Source organism: Oncorhynchus clarkii, chromosome 20 (genome assembly GCF_045791955.1).
Source record: "Oncorhynchus clarkii lewisi isolate Uvic-CL-2024 chromosome 20, UVic_Ocla_1.0, whole genome shotgun sequence".
Lineage (NCBI taxonomy): Eukaryota > Metazoa > Chordata > Actinopteri > Salmoniformes > Salmonidae > Oncorhynchus > Oncorhynchus clarkii.
Window position 1 is genome coordinate 61521363 of NC_092166.1, and position 12295 is coordinate 61533657.

Here is a 12295-nt window from a genome sequence, read left to right on the forward strand (position 1 = left end):
TTGACAGTGAGAGGACGTTTCTTTTTTGGTTGAGTTTGCAATATTTGAGAATACATTTATTTGGGAATACTTTTCGTGAACAGACATGTTTCTAGACACGCTTGTCTGTTTAAGGCTGTCATCTCCAAACCAGCCCGGAGGTACAGATCTCAAAAACGACCTCTCCAAAAACCTTATGACAGATATCCTTCGCAGTTACGAAGAACTTTAACCCCTAGGATATGGTTAAGGTTGACAAGCACTCAAGTCTATTGGTGATATGGTGATCTGTTGAGTGTAAGCTGATCTGACTTCCTCTAGTAAACGACTCAGATTCTGAACTTTGACCTCTAACTGTGCTTCAGAAGACTGCGGGGCGGGGTGGTGTGTTATCATTCCTGCTGGATGGAATTAAAGTCCGATAAAGAGAGGGATAAAAGAAGATGTGAAGGATGGATGTAAATCACAACCGCACCTGGCCACAGAAATTCCCAAAGTGCACAGAAATAGATGGACGGAAAGAGGGGGAGAGAGAGAACGTGGGTAGTGGATAGAAAAGAGACAGAAGGGGAACATTTAAAGAGAGGAGAGCGAATGGAAGGGAGACAGCGAGGCAGAAATTCCTCTGGCCAGATTCAGGCCAGTGGCTGCAGTCAATAGATCTGGAACACAATAACACACAATAACATTCCTTAATTTCCTGGACAGGACATTCAAAGCTTTAGAGAACAGCATGAAAATAATTGTATGATCAAATACTACTTACATCTTATGTATAAAATACAGTTTATGTTGAACCCAAGACGACCGAACAAGAATGGACACACACTCCAATTGAAAAGGCAGTATGACGTTTGTTTTATTTACCATCCTATCATCATCATCATCAGTGATATATGTACATTTGTAAAAAATATTTCCGCTAAGCTCTTTGAATAGGCCATTGAAAATGAGACAAGAAACGTTGATGCCAATGTCCATAGTCAGTCCAGTAGATGGTCAAAACACAGAACATAGGAAATAGCACAAATATACACTGTGGGTAGAAAGGAAATTATGTTATAGAGCCCAAAACTAATAGTAATATATACTGTACCATAACAGGTGGGTTGATACTGTAAGAAACCATTTTACAGGAGGATGGAATAAAGAAACTAACTCAAGTTTCAGTCAAGAGGCTAGCAAGTTATGCCATAACTAGGCTACTTTCTAGGTAGGGTGGTTTTCCCCATGGATAGTCTTTAGCTAACATCAAAACACTTTCTTGTCGACAGAAATAAAAAACAGATCAATGCATAACTTCAACAGGGTGCTGACTGGAGAGCTGGATGAAACAGGAACCTTATGTTGATATCAATGCAGAAATGACAGAAAAATTGTCTCATTGAATCTCAAGTCAGGCTTGAGTCCTGTGACCAAATGTTGTAGATCCAATCCCAGAGACCGACGGCAGTAGAGATGCAGAGGTTCATGTGACATCCATATTGTCTGAAGACATTCTTTCACCCTCCCTCTTTTTGCATTTAGTAATACAGCCACACAGCTCAATGCGCACGCACACACACACACACACACACACTTCCTCTCCCCATGCCGGTTCACTGCTTAGCTTTCTTCTGGATGGTGCCAACGGCGGAGATGACGGTGGTCTTGGTTCCGCTGGCGGTGGTTGTCACGGAGACCACCCCTGGCAGCGTTGCCGTGGTAGTGAGCAGTGCGGGCTGGGCCAGGGTCACGGGCACTGCAGAGTCCCACTTACTCTTCCTCTTCTGAGCCTCTGCTGGGGGTGGAGAGAGGCGGGAGAGAGAGAGAAAGTGAACGGGAGAGAAAGGGAACCAGATATACTCTATAATCTTGACCTTTTTCTCTTTCAGGAAGGTCACAAACTAAAATCAGCCAGGGATGATAATGTTTCTATGGAGTGTGGGGGGCTCATCTCTCTGCCAGTGACAGTAGAAGAGGTGTTGGTGGTGATAGCTGTCTAGGGGTTGGGGCTAGGGGTTGATTTGGAACACAGTTGTGTGTGATGTGAGTGTACCTGTAGCTGTGGTAGTAGCTGTATTGGTGGTGGGAACTGCTGCATTGGTGGGGATTGTCCCTTTCTTAGTGCCCGTCACAAACTCAATCTAGGAGAGGAGAGAGGATACAAAATACTTCACCATACTCATACTGCAGAGGGCTGAGCGGAGCCAGGCTGGGTTGTGCTGACATTGTGTTGTGATGAGCCTTAATCTCTTGGCAGGACACTTCTCTGGAAGTGTGTGGAGAGAATAAACTAGAGGCTGCTGGTGGCAACATGCCCCTGACACACAGACTGACAGAGAACGGCCCGTTCTGTGATTGGTAAAACAGTAAAGGAGAGGAGTAAACGTACGTACAGGGTTGGCAAAGCTATTTTCTCTGAACAGGTATACTACATAACCAAAAGTATGTGGACACCCCTACAAATGAGTGGTTTCGGCTATATCAGCCACACCCATTGCTGACGGGGAAAATAAATAAATCGAGCACACGGCCATGCAATCTCCATAGACAAACAGTGGCAGTAGAATGGCCTGTACTGAAGAGCTCAGTGACTTAACGTGGTACCGTCATAGGATGCCACCTTTCCAACAAGCCAGTTCATCAAATTTCTGTCCCGCTAGAACTGCCGTGGTCAACTGTAAGTGCTGATATTGTAAAGTGGAAATGTCAAAGAGCAACAACTGCTCAGCCGCAAAGTGGTAGGCCACACAAGCTCACAGAACGGGACAGCCGAGTGCTGAAGCGCGCAGCGCCTAAAAAAATAGTCTGTCCTCAGTTACAACACTCACTACCAAGTTCCAAACGGCCTCTGGAAGCAACGTCAGCACAATAACTGTTCATCAGGAGCTTCATGAAATAGGGTTCCATGGCCGTGGAGCTGCACACGATGCCAAGCATCGGCTGGAGTGTTGTTAAGCTTGCCACCATTGGAAATGCGTTCTCTGGAGTGATGAATCACGTTTCACCATCTGGCAGTCCGACGGATGAATCTGGGTTTGGCGGATGCCAGGAGAACACTACCTGCCCGAATGCATAGTGCCAACTGTAGAGTTTGATGGAGGAGGAATAATGGTCTGGGGCTGTTTTTCATGGTTTGGGTTATGTCCCTTAGTTCCAGTGAATGGAAATCTTAACAGTACAGCATACGATGACATTTTTTATTTATTTATTTTATTTTACCTTTATTTAACCAGGCAAGTCAGTTAAGAACAAATTCTTATTTTCAATGACGGCCTAGGAACAGTGGGTTAACTGCCTGTTCAGGGGCAGAACGACAGATTTGTACCTTGTCAGCTCGGGGTTTGAACTTGCAACCTTCCGGTTCCTAGTCCAACTCTCTAACCACTAGGCTACCCTGCCGCCCCAGACTGGCAAACATTCTAGACAATTCTGTGCTTCCAACTTTGTGGTAACACTTTGGGGAAGGCCCTTTCCTGTTTCAGCAGAAATGCACATACAGAAAGGTTTTTTTGAGATCGATGTAGAGGAACTTGACTGGCCTGCACAGAGCCCTGACCTCAACCCCATCGAATACATTTCAGATTGAATTGTCACGCCGATTGCGAGCCAGGCCTAATCGCCCAACCTAAGTGCCTGACCTCACAAATGCTCATGGCTGAAAGAAAGCAAGTCCTTGCAGCAATGTTCCAACATCTAGTGGAAAGCCTTCCCAAAAGAGCGGAGGGGACCAGCAGCAAAGGGGGGACAAACTCCATATTAATGCCCATGATTTTGGAATGAGATGTTCAACTTGGATGTCCACATACTTTTGGCCATGTAGTGAATATGTTTTAAACAGAGGTTGGGGATGGGGTTAAGAGGAGAGCAGGCATGGTTTTGTTTTATGCGTGTGTGGGGGGGTGAAAACGTGTGTATTGGAATTCAGGTTACCTCAGGTCCCCTCTTCAAGTCAATAAAAGCGCCCGTGTCCCTCACCTTCGTCCTGTCCTTCTTGGCTTTCTCCAGTTTATCCATCTCTACCTTCTGAGCTTTGGCTGCAGGGAGGGAATGAAAACAGTTCAGCTGATAGGACTACCACAGACTGGCAAGCACATATAACCACAAACAAGCACATATGCCTGTCCGCACACATTCACACCAATGACTTCCTTACCCAGTGCCTCATAGTAAGAGTCCTCTGACCAGCCATGAGGATCAAACATGTCTTTAGGGTAGTTGGTTCCCAGTTCATCAATGCCACAGAACTGAATGAGTTTCTCATAGATACTGCAAAGACACACATTGACATGTCAACGAAAGTATCTGGAAAAGCATCCCACGTATGATCGACGTGGTCATAACTCTGTGTGTGTGTGGCATGAATTAGTGTGTGTGTGTGTACCTGGGATTCCTGAACTCTTTCTTCTTCTGAATGTGGTTGTTTGTGTCAAAGTCTCCATGTAGATTCTTTTCATACAGCTTCTGGATCTTCTCCTGTTGACAGAACATATCTGATCAGTATAACATAAGAGTCAAATCCCCACTAGTATAGTTTTTACGACAAGCACTTTGTTCGTCTGTTGTGATGTGTATGTATCACAAGCCTAGATATATCAGTAAAGCCAGGTGCAGTTGTCCATAACTGGAATTGAACTTGCGACCTCCGGCCTCCAAACCTACCAGTGTATGAACAGCACAAAATGACTGGTCAATTGGTAGAGAGGCGTAACAAGTTAGCTTAGCCCCTACAGTGTGTTAACTGATGCGAAACATGGCAGCTGAACTTGGCAAAGGCTGAAGCCAGGGTCTTTACTCCAGCCTTGACCCATACAGAACCAGTCAAAAGTTTGGACACACCTACTCACTCCATGGTTCTTCTTCATTTGTACTATTTTCTACAATGTAGAATAATAGAAGACATCAAAACGAAATGAAATAACAAATATGGAATCATTCAGTAACCAATAAAGTGTTAAACAATCCAAATATATTTGAGATTCTTCAAAGTAGCCACCCTTTGCCTTGATGACAGCTTTGCACACTCTTGGCATTCTGGTGTACAGAAGATGGTCTTTTACCAAATAGGGCTGTGTCCATATTATGGCAAGAACAGCTCAAATAGGTAAAAAGAAACAGCAGTCCATCATTACTTTAAGACATGAAGGAACTTTAAACGTTTCTTCAAGTGCAGTCGCAAAAAACATAAAGCACTTTGATGAAACTGACTCTCATGAGGACCGCCACAGGAAAGGAAGACCCAGAGTTACCTCCGCTGCAGAGGATGAGTTCATTAGAGTTAATTGCACCTCAGATTGCAGTCCAAATGAGTTCAAGTAACAGACATCTCAATACAACTGTTCAGAGGAGACTGCGTAAATCAGGCCTTCACGGTCGAATTGTTGCAAAGAAACCACTACTAAAGGACACCAATAAGAAGAAGAGACTTGCTTGGGCCAAGAAACACGAGCAATGGATATTAGACCAATGGGAATCTGTCCTTTGAGTCAAATTTGAGATGTTTTTTAACCGCCGTGTCTTTGTGAGACGCAGAGTAGGTGAACGGATGGTTCCCACCATGACGCATGGAGAAGGTGTGATGGTGCTTTGCTGGGGACACTGTCAGTGATTCATTTAGAATTAAAGGCACTCTTAACCAGTATTGCTACTACAGCATTCTGCAGTGATACGACATCCCACCTGGTTTGCGCTTAGTGGGACTATCATGTGTTTTTCAACAGGACAATGTCCCAACACACCTCCATGCTGTGTAAGGTCTATTAAACCAAGATGAGAGTCATGGAGTTCTGCATCAGATGACCTGGCCTCCACAATCACCCGACCTCAACCCAATTGAGATGGTTTGGGATGAGTTGGATCGCAGAGTGAAGGAAAAACAGCCAACAAGTGCTCAGCATGTGTGGGAACTCTTTCAAGACTGTTGGAAAAGGATTCCAGGTGAAGATGGTTGAGGCAAAGGGTGGCTACTTTGAAGAAACTAAAATATATTTTGGATTTGTTTAACACTTTGTTGGTTGCTACATGATTCCATATATGTTATTTCATAATTTTGATGTCTTCACTATTATTCTACAATGTAGAAAATAAAGAGAAACCCTTGAATGAGTAGGTGTCCAAACGTCTGACTGGTTCTGTATATCTGACTGACAGGGCTCTGAATGGAGCCATTGTGTGTCTGCAGTTTCTGAGACCTCAAAGCAATACTTGGCAACCAGGCTCCTGGGAGACGCAGGGAGCTGGGCCTGTCAACTGGAGCCAGGGGTATCCACAATGATAAATTAGCCTTAAAACGGACAAGATGGAGGATTGGAATGTTTTTGCACTACTCTATCTACAGTACTCAAAACAGTCAGTTCAATTAGGCCAAATAGTAGGACAACAGTATTGAGATGTTTATTTTTTGAGATACAATGGTAATAATGAGGGCCAGTAAAATAATGAGGCATACTAAAACAATACAGACCACACCCTGGCTACTCATTGGCCTGAGTCTTAACTGTCCCCAGCCCTTCCTGTGTGTGCTGGTGTTAGTTGCAGCCCGAGGCAAGGTAGTGATTCATCAGTGATTCACCTGATAGAGGGGTAATTAAGAGAAGGGAAAGGATATACCTCGTCAGTTGCACAACTGATTTAATTCCACCCGAAATGTGTCTTCTATATTTAACCAAACCCCTCTGAATCAGAGGTGCGGGGGGCTGCCTTCAGGCGACGTCGTCAGCTCCCGGGGAACAGTTGTGGGTTAACTGCCTTGCTCAAGGGCAGAATGGTAAATTTGAACCAGCAACCTTTTGGTTACTGGTCCAACGCTCCGAACCGCTAGCCTATTAAGTAGGTGTGTGCGCACACCATGAGGCAATGCTATAAAGTGCTGAGCTGTTCACTCACCAAAACATTCATCTTCACCTGCCTCAACACCTACATTTACTGATCTAAGTGTTGCATATTTCTCCCTCATGGTTAGGGTTAAGATTTGGGAAGGATATGCTGATCCTAGATCTGTGCATGATGCCAATGTCTACCGGGAATGCCAACTTATTTCTGAGGAAAACCTTGGACCAGTGTAAGGATTGAGAGACCGTATCTAGAGGGATGGAATGTTGATTGACAGAGAGCTGACCACTGAGATGTTTTGTCTGTCTCTTCCTACATGTTGATGTTATTCTCCCACTGGAGGATTCTGCTCTCCAACAGTCTGGAACATTCTTGAACATTTACCAACAACTGCAGAACACTGCTTGTCTGGCAGCTGGCATTGAACTCTTCTCAGACTTTGGCAGGAGGGGCATTTTACAACCTAGAAACCAATATCTCAGACACACACCTTATCTGTTCTCATACCCCGCCAATTTCAGTACATCATACACTTACAGTGAGGGAAATAAGTATTTGATGCCTTGCTGATTTTGTACGTTTGCCCACTGACAAAGAAATGATCAGTCTATCATTTTAATGGGAGGTTTATTTGAACAGTGAGAGACAGAACAACAAAAAAATCCACAAAAACACACGTCAAAAATGTTATAAATTGATTTGCATTTTAATGAGGAAAATAAGTATTTGACCCCTCTGCAAAACATGACTAGGTACTTGGTGGCAAAACCCTTGTTGGCAATCACAGAGGTCAGACGTTTCTTGTAGTTGGCCACCAGGTTTGCACACATCTCAGGAGGGATTTTGTCCCACTCCTCTTTGCAGATCTTCTCCAAGTCATTAAGGTTTCGAGGCTGACGTTTGGCAACTCGAACCTTCAGCTCCCTCCACAGATTTTCTATGGGATTAAGGTCTGGAGACTGGCTAGGCCACTCCAGGACCTTAATGTGCTTCTTCTTGAGCCACTCCTTTGTTGCCTTGGCCGTGTGTTTTGGGTCATTTGTCATGCTGGTATACCCATCCACAACCCATTTTCAATGCCCTGGATGAGGGAAGGAGGTTCTCACCCAAGATTTGACGGTACACATGGCCCTGTCCATCGTCCCTTTGATGCGGTGAAGTTGTCCTGTCCCCTTAGCAGAAAAACACCCCCAAAGCATAATGTTTCCACCTCCATGTTTGACGGTGGGGATGGTATTCTAGGGGTCATAGGCAGCATTCCTCCTCCTCCAAACACGGTGAGTTGAGGCCAAAGAGCTCAATTTTGGTCTCATCTGACCACAACACTTTCACCCAGTTGCCCTCTGAATCATTCAGATGTTCATTGGCAAACTTCAGACAGGCATGTATATGTGCTTTCTTGAGCAGGGAGACCTTGCGGGCGCTGCAGGATTTCAGTCCTTCACAGCATAGTGTGTTACCAATTGTTTTCTTGGTGACTATGGTCCCAGCTGCCTTGAGATCATTGACAAGATCCTCTCATGTAGTTCTGGGCTGATTCCTCACCGTTCTCATGATCATTGTAACTCCACGAGGTGAGATCTTGCATGGAGCCCCAGGCCGAGGGATATTGAGTTCTTTTGTGTTTCTTCCATTTGCGAATAATCGCACCAACTGCTGTCACCTTCTCACCAAGCTGCTTGGCGATGGTCTTGTAGCCCATTCCAGCCTTGTGTAGGTCTACAATCTTGTTCTTGACATCCTTGGAGAGCTCTTTGGTCTTGGCCATGGTGGAGAGTTTGGAATCTGATTGATTGATTGCTTCTGTGGACAGGTGTCTTTTATACAGGTAACAAGCTGAGATTAGGAGCACTCCCTTTAAGAGTGTGCTCCTAATCTCAACTCGTTACCTGTATAAAAGACACCTGGGAGCCAGAAATCTTTCTGATTGAGAGGGGGTCAAATAATTATTTCCCTCATTAAAATGCAAATCAATTTATAACATTTTTGATGTGTTTTTCTGGATTGTTTTGTTGTTATTCTGTCTCTCACTGTTCAAATAAACCTACCATTAAAATTATAGACTGATCATTTCTTTGTCAGTGGGCAAACAAAATCAGCAGGGGATCAAATACTTTTTTCCCCTCACCGTATCTGTCTGCTAGGGGTGTAACTGTACACATGTTCATACCAACCCTTTCGGTACGTGAACATTGGTTCAGTCCGCATTGTGACGCTGAATGAATACATTAAAAATATATCCCCAAAATAAAAACACAAGGCCTATAGGCTCTGCCTACGCTGCAGTGCCTCAAGTAAATTTGAGCATCATTTTTTTTTGTTCCGGCAATTCCGTTAAAACTAGAGCCTATGCACACGTTGTAATCAAAATTCTAATCTTACTTGGCGCATTTCAAACGGTCCTTTTGTGGAACTAGCTCTGTACGATGGCGAGTGGTGGGGTCGATAAACCAGGAGGATTTTCCATCATTTAAATCTCCAGTTTGGGAACATTTTTGGCTTCCCAGTAGATTACAACGGCGATGGACAGAGTGAGTACGTCACCGTTGTTCAATAAGAATAACCTATGCCAGTGGTTTCCAACTCCAGTCCTCGAGTACCCCTGACAGTACACACTTATTGTTGCCCAAGACAAGAACACCTGATTCAACTTGTCAACTAATCATCAAACCCTCAATGAGTTGAAGCCGGTGTTTATTGTCTGGGGCTACAACAAGGTGTGCTGTTGGTGGTACTAGAGGACTGGAGTAGGGAAGCACTGGCCTATGCAGCGGCCAACACCTCAAGCATGTTTTTATGCCAACATCACCCCAGTATTCCTACCACCGGAGCAAGACGGAAACAAGAAAAAAAACAAGAAAAAAAAAAACTGTCTCTCATCTTCATTCAAGCAGCCCTTCGTGGCCAAATCTGACTGGGCCAAAGAAATTACAAGAGCGATAGGTATGTTGATTGCCATGGATATGCGCCCACTCACAGCTGTTGAGAAGAATAGGGGGTTTCAGCACCTCGTGAAAGTGCTCGAGCCACGTTACCAACTTCACCCACCCGCACCCATTTCAGCAAACAGGTACTACGCACTCTATAGAAGCAAACTAAAAGATGAAGTTGTCAATTGGCTACTGCAACCTGCGTTGCGATGGATGGACCTCCTGGGCTACAGAGAGCTGCTTGACAGTGACAGCCCATCATTTTACACCGGAGTGGGAAATGAGAAGTACGTGCTACAGACACACGCTCCTGTTACGAGTCACACAAGTGTGCATAATGTATCTCTTTGTAAGAAAACATTATGGCATAAGCCTATACAAGGTCTCAGCCATGTTTACATATTGATTTCACACATATATTGCACATAGTGCTGTTGCGTAATCGTGTGTTTTCAATTAAGAAAATACAAAGTGTTATTCCTGATGGTGCTCTCATCAGGCATTATATGACTCATGATCATGTGTGGAATCAGCAATACAAAAACTTTGGATTTTCTTAAATAAACTCAAATTAACTACAGTAACTGTTTACATTTCATTTTCCCCCGCTGTGCAGAAACCGAACCGTGAACCAAAACCACAATAGCGACCGAACCGTGGGTTTGGTGAGCCGTTACACCCTTACTGTCCTCCCTCCAGTAGTCTGCTACTTGATGACAGAGAGCTTACCGTGTCACTGCTGACCATGGTGGTACTGTAGGCCAGTGTGACAAATGTGAAAGTGATGGTTGTTTAGACCAGGTGACCAGACCAGTTTAAACAGAGGAATTTCACAGGTATGTAAGATGTGCAAGAGTGGTGGTGACATAGCACAGGTGAGTCGAAATACGGTTAAGTAGAGATACAGTACATAACTAAAGGTAAGTAGGGGTGTGAGTGGAAGACAAAGCCCAGGTGTGTATGTACCTGTAGGTGACTGGAGCAGCGCCCTGGTGGTTCAGGGGGAATCCGGATCTTGTCGGGTGACATGTTCCTCACTTTCTCTGAGAACAGAGCTGGGGCGGAGATACAGAGAGAAACAACCAATCAGAGGAGTAGACGACAGACAGATATAGATGCTGTATGGAAGCCGGTGACATTCTAGCAGCTACTTCTTTATCTTTAGAAGTGAACCCAGAAATTATGTCTGTAAAGTCAGTGAGTATTGAATCAACATGTTTGGTGCATTCCTAAGCTGACAGTTGTTCTGTGTGTGTGTGTGTGTGTGTATGTATTTGTTTGTTTGTTCGGAGCATCTGGTCCTGGTACGAGACCTAGGCACCACACCCAGTCAGGGAGTGTCTGTTGGGGCCTGTGAAGAGAAACAAGGCTCCACTTTTTTCAACTCTTCCCTCCTTTCTCTCCCTTCTCTCCTCAACTCTTCCGTTCTTTCTCTGACTCCAAGCCAGGCATTCTTCAGTGTCACTAGAGCCTCCACAGCGGGAGAGTATTTTACAGTCACTCAGCACCGTCAATCTAATAAGGCTTTAAATCAGAGGTGTTGAACTCATTTTGCCCCGGGGGCCGCATTCATTTGTCAACGAGCTCCGGAGGGCCACACTGAAAATTGGTTATATATCCTCACTGTCAAAATTTGCTAAACATTGTCCTCTATCTATTGTTTTTGGAACTGTCGATGCTCCTTGACTGTCTAGTGATTATTAGCGACCTGGACAGTCAAACTATGAATATCGGTCTACTGACTGTGCACCGTGACCCAGAAACCAACCTGATCTCAAAGTTTCAAGATGGGATTTGGCGTAACGTCTAATTTAGACCCATGTGGTTACATGGCTCAAGAAATTGTAGGAATATAGGTCCATTATCATTTCTACACAGTTTCAATTTGGTTGAAGTCATTTTTAAAAGTATATTGAGTTAATTTCCCCCTGGATCCGGCCCGCATGTTCGACACCCCTGCTTTAAAACGGTTGAGAAAAAGAAAAAAGTGGCTAACTGAGCAAGTACACACACTTGCACAGACAGGGGTCCACGCACACTCACTAGAGTAAACAGAAAGAAACCATAACAGAGTAAATTATGTACTCGGTGACAAGCACACACTAAAACACAAATATTGCACTTGGCTACATGAACACTTATGAACAATAGAAAATACCATGGCCTGGGGTGGGGAAAAACCTGACCAGGCACGTCAGATCAGTCAAGGGCCCTAGCATGAGCATGTGTTGCTTTCCATGAACACAGGCTGCCATGTGTGTGTGTGTGCGGCAACAGGCACATAGGAGACATACTGTACAGTGATAGTGATCCGGATTAGGGTTGAATATCAGGAACCCGTTACCAAGATTGATCACCCAAAACCACTCCCGGAAGACATAACTGCGAGAAACCGGTAAATTCAAATAAATTATTTATATGAAAAGCATGGCCTGAAATGGAACTTAAATTATATGCGATGTCTAAATCTGGCTTCTCTGCGGCCTTCTCTTTGCATGATGAATCATCAACGCTCAGGGTGGGGACAGACAGCCCATCTCAATATGGAGCGCAGATCACAACACATCTCATCA

At 44.5% G+C, this 12295-nt stretch overlaps 1 protein-coding gene across 4 annotated transcripts in view; it reads right to left on the reverse strand.

Moving 5' to 3' along the window:
* Positions 1-813: 813 nt before the first annotated feature.
* Positions 814-12295, reverse strand: part of LOC139376651 (SAP30-binding protein-like) — a 38424-nt gene continuing 26942 nt past the window's right edge. The window contains exons 5-10 of one of the 4 annotated variants that reach the window (XM_071119473.1): positions 10689-10777; positions 4346-4437; positions 4118-4230; positions 3940-3998; positions 2018-2105; positions 814-1759 (exon numbers count right to left, since the gene is read on the reverse strand). In XM_071119473.1, coding sequence (XP_070975574.1) covers positions 1578-1759; positions 2018-2105; positions 3940-3998; positions 4118-4230; positions 4346-4437; positions 10689-10777 — 623 coding nt within the window. In that variant the 3' untranslated portion in view covers positions 814-1577. Of the gene's footprint in view, positions 1760-2017; positions 2106-3894; positions 3999-4117; positions 4231-4345; positions 4438-10688; positions 10778-12295 lie in introns of all 4 variants that reach the window. The other 3 variants (XM_071119474.1, XM_071119472.1, XM_071119471.1) reach the window with 3 other exon arrangements.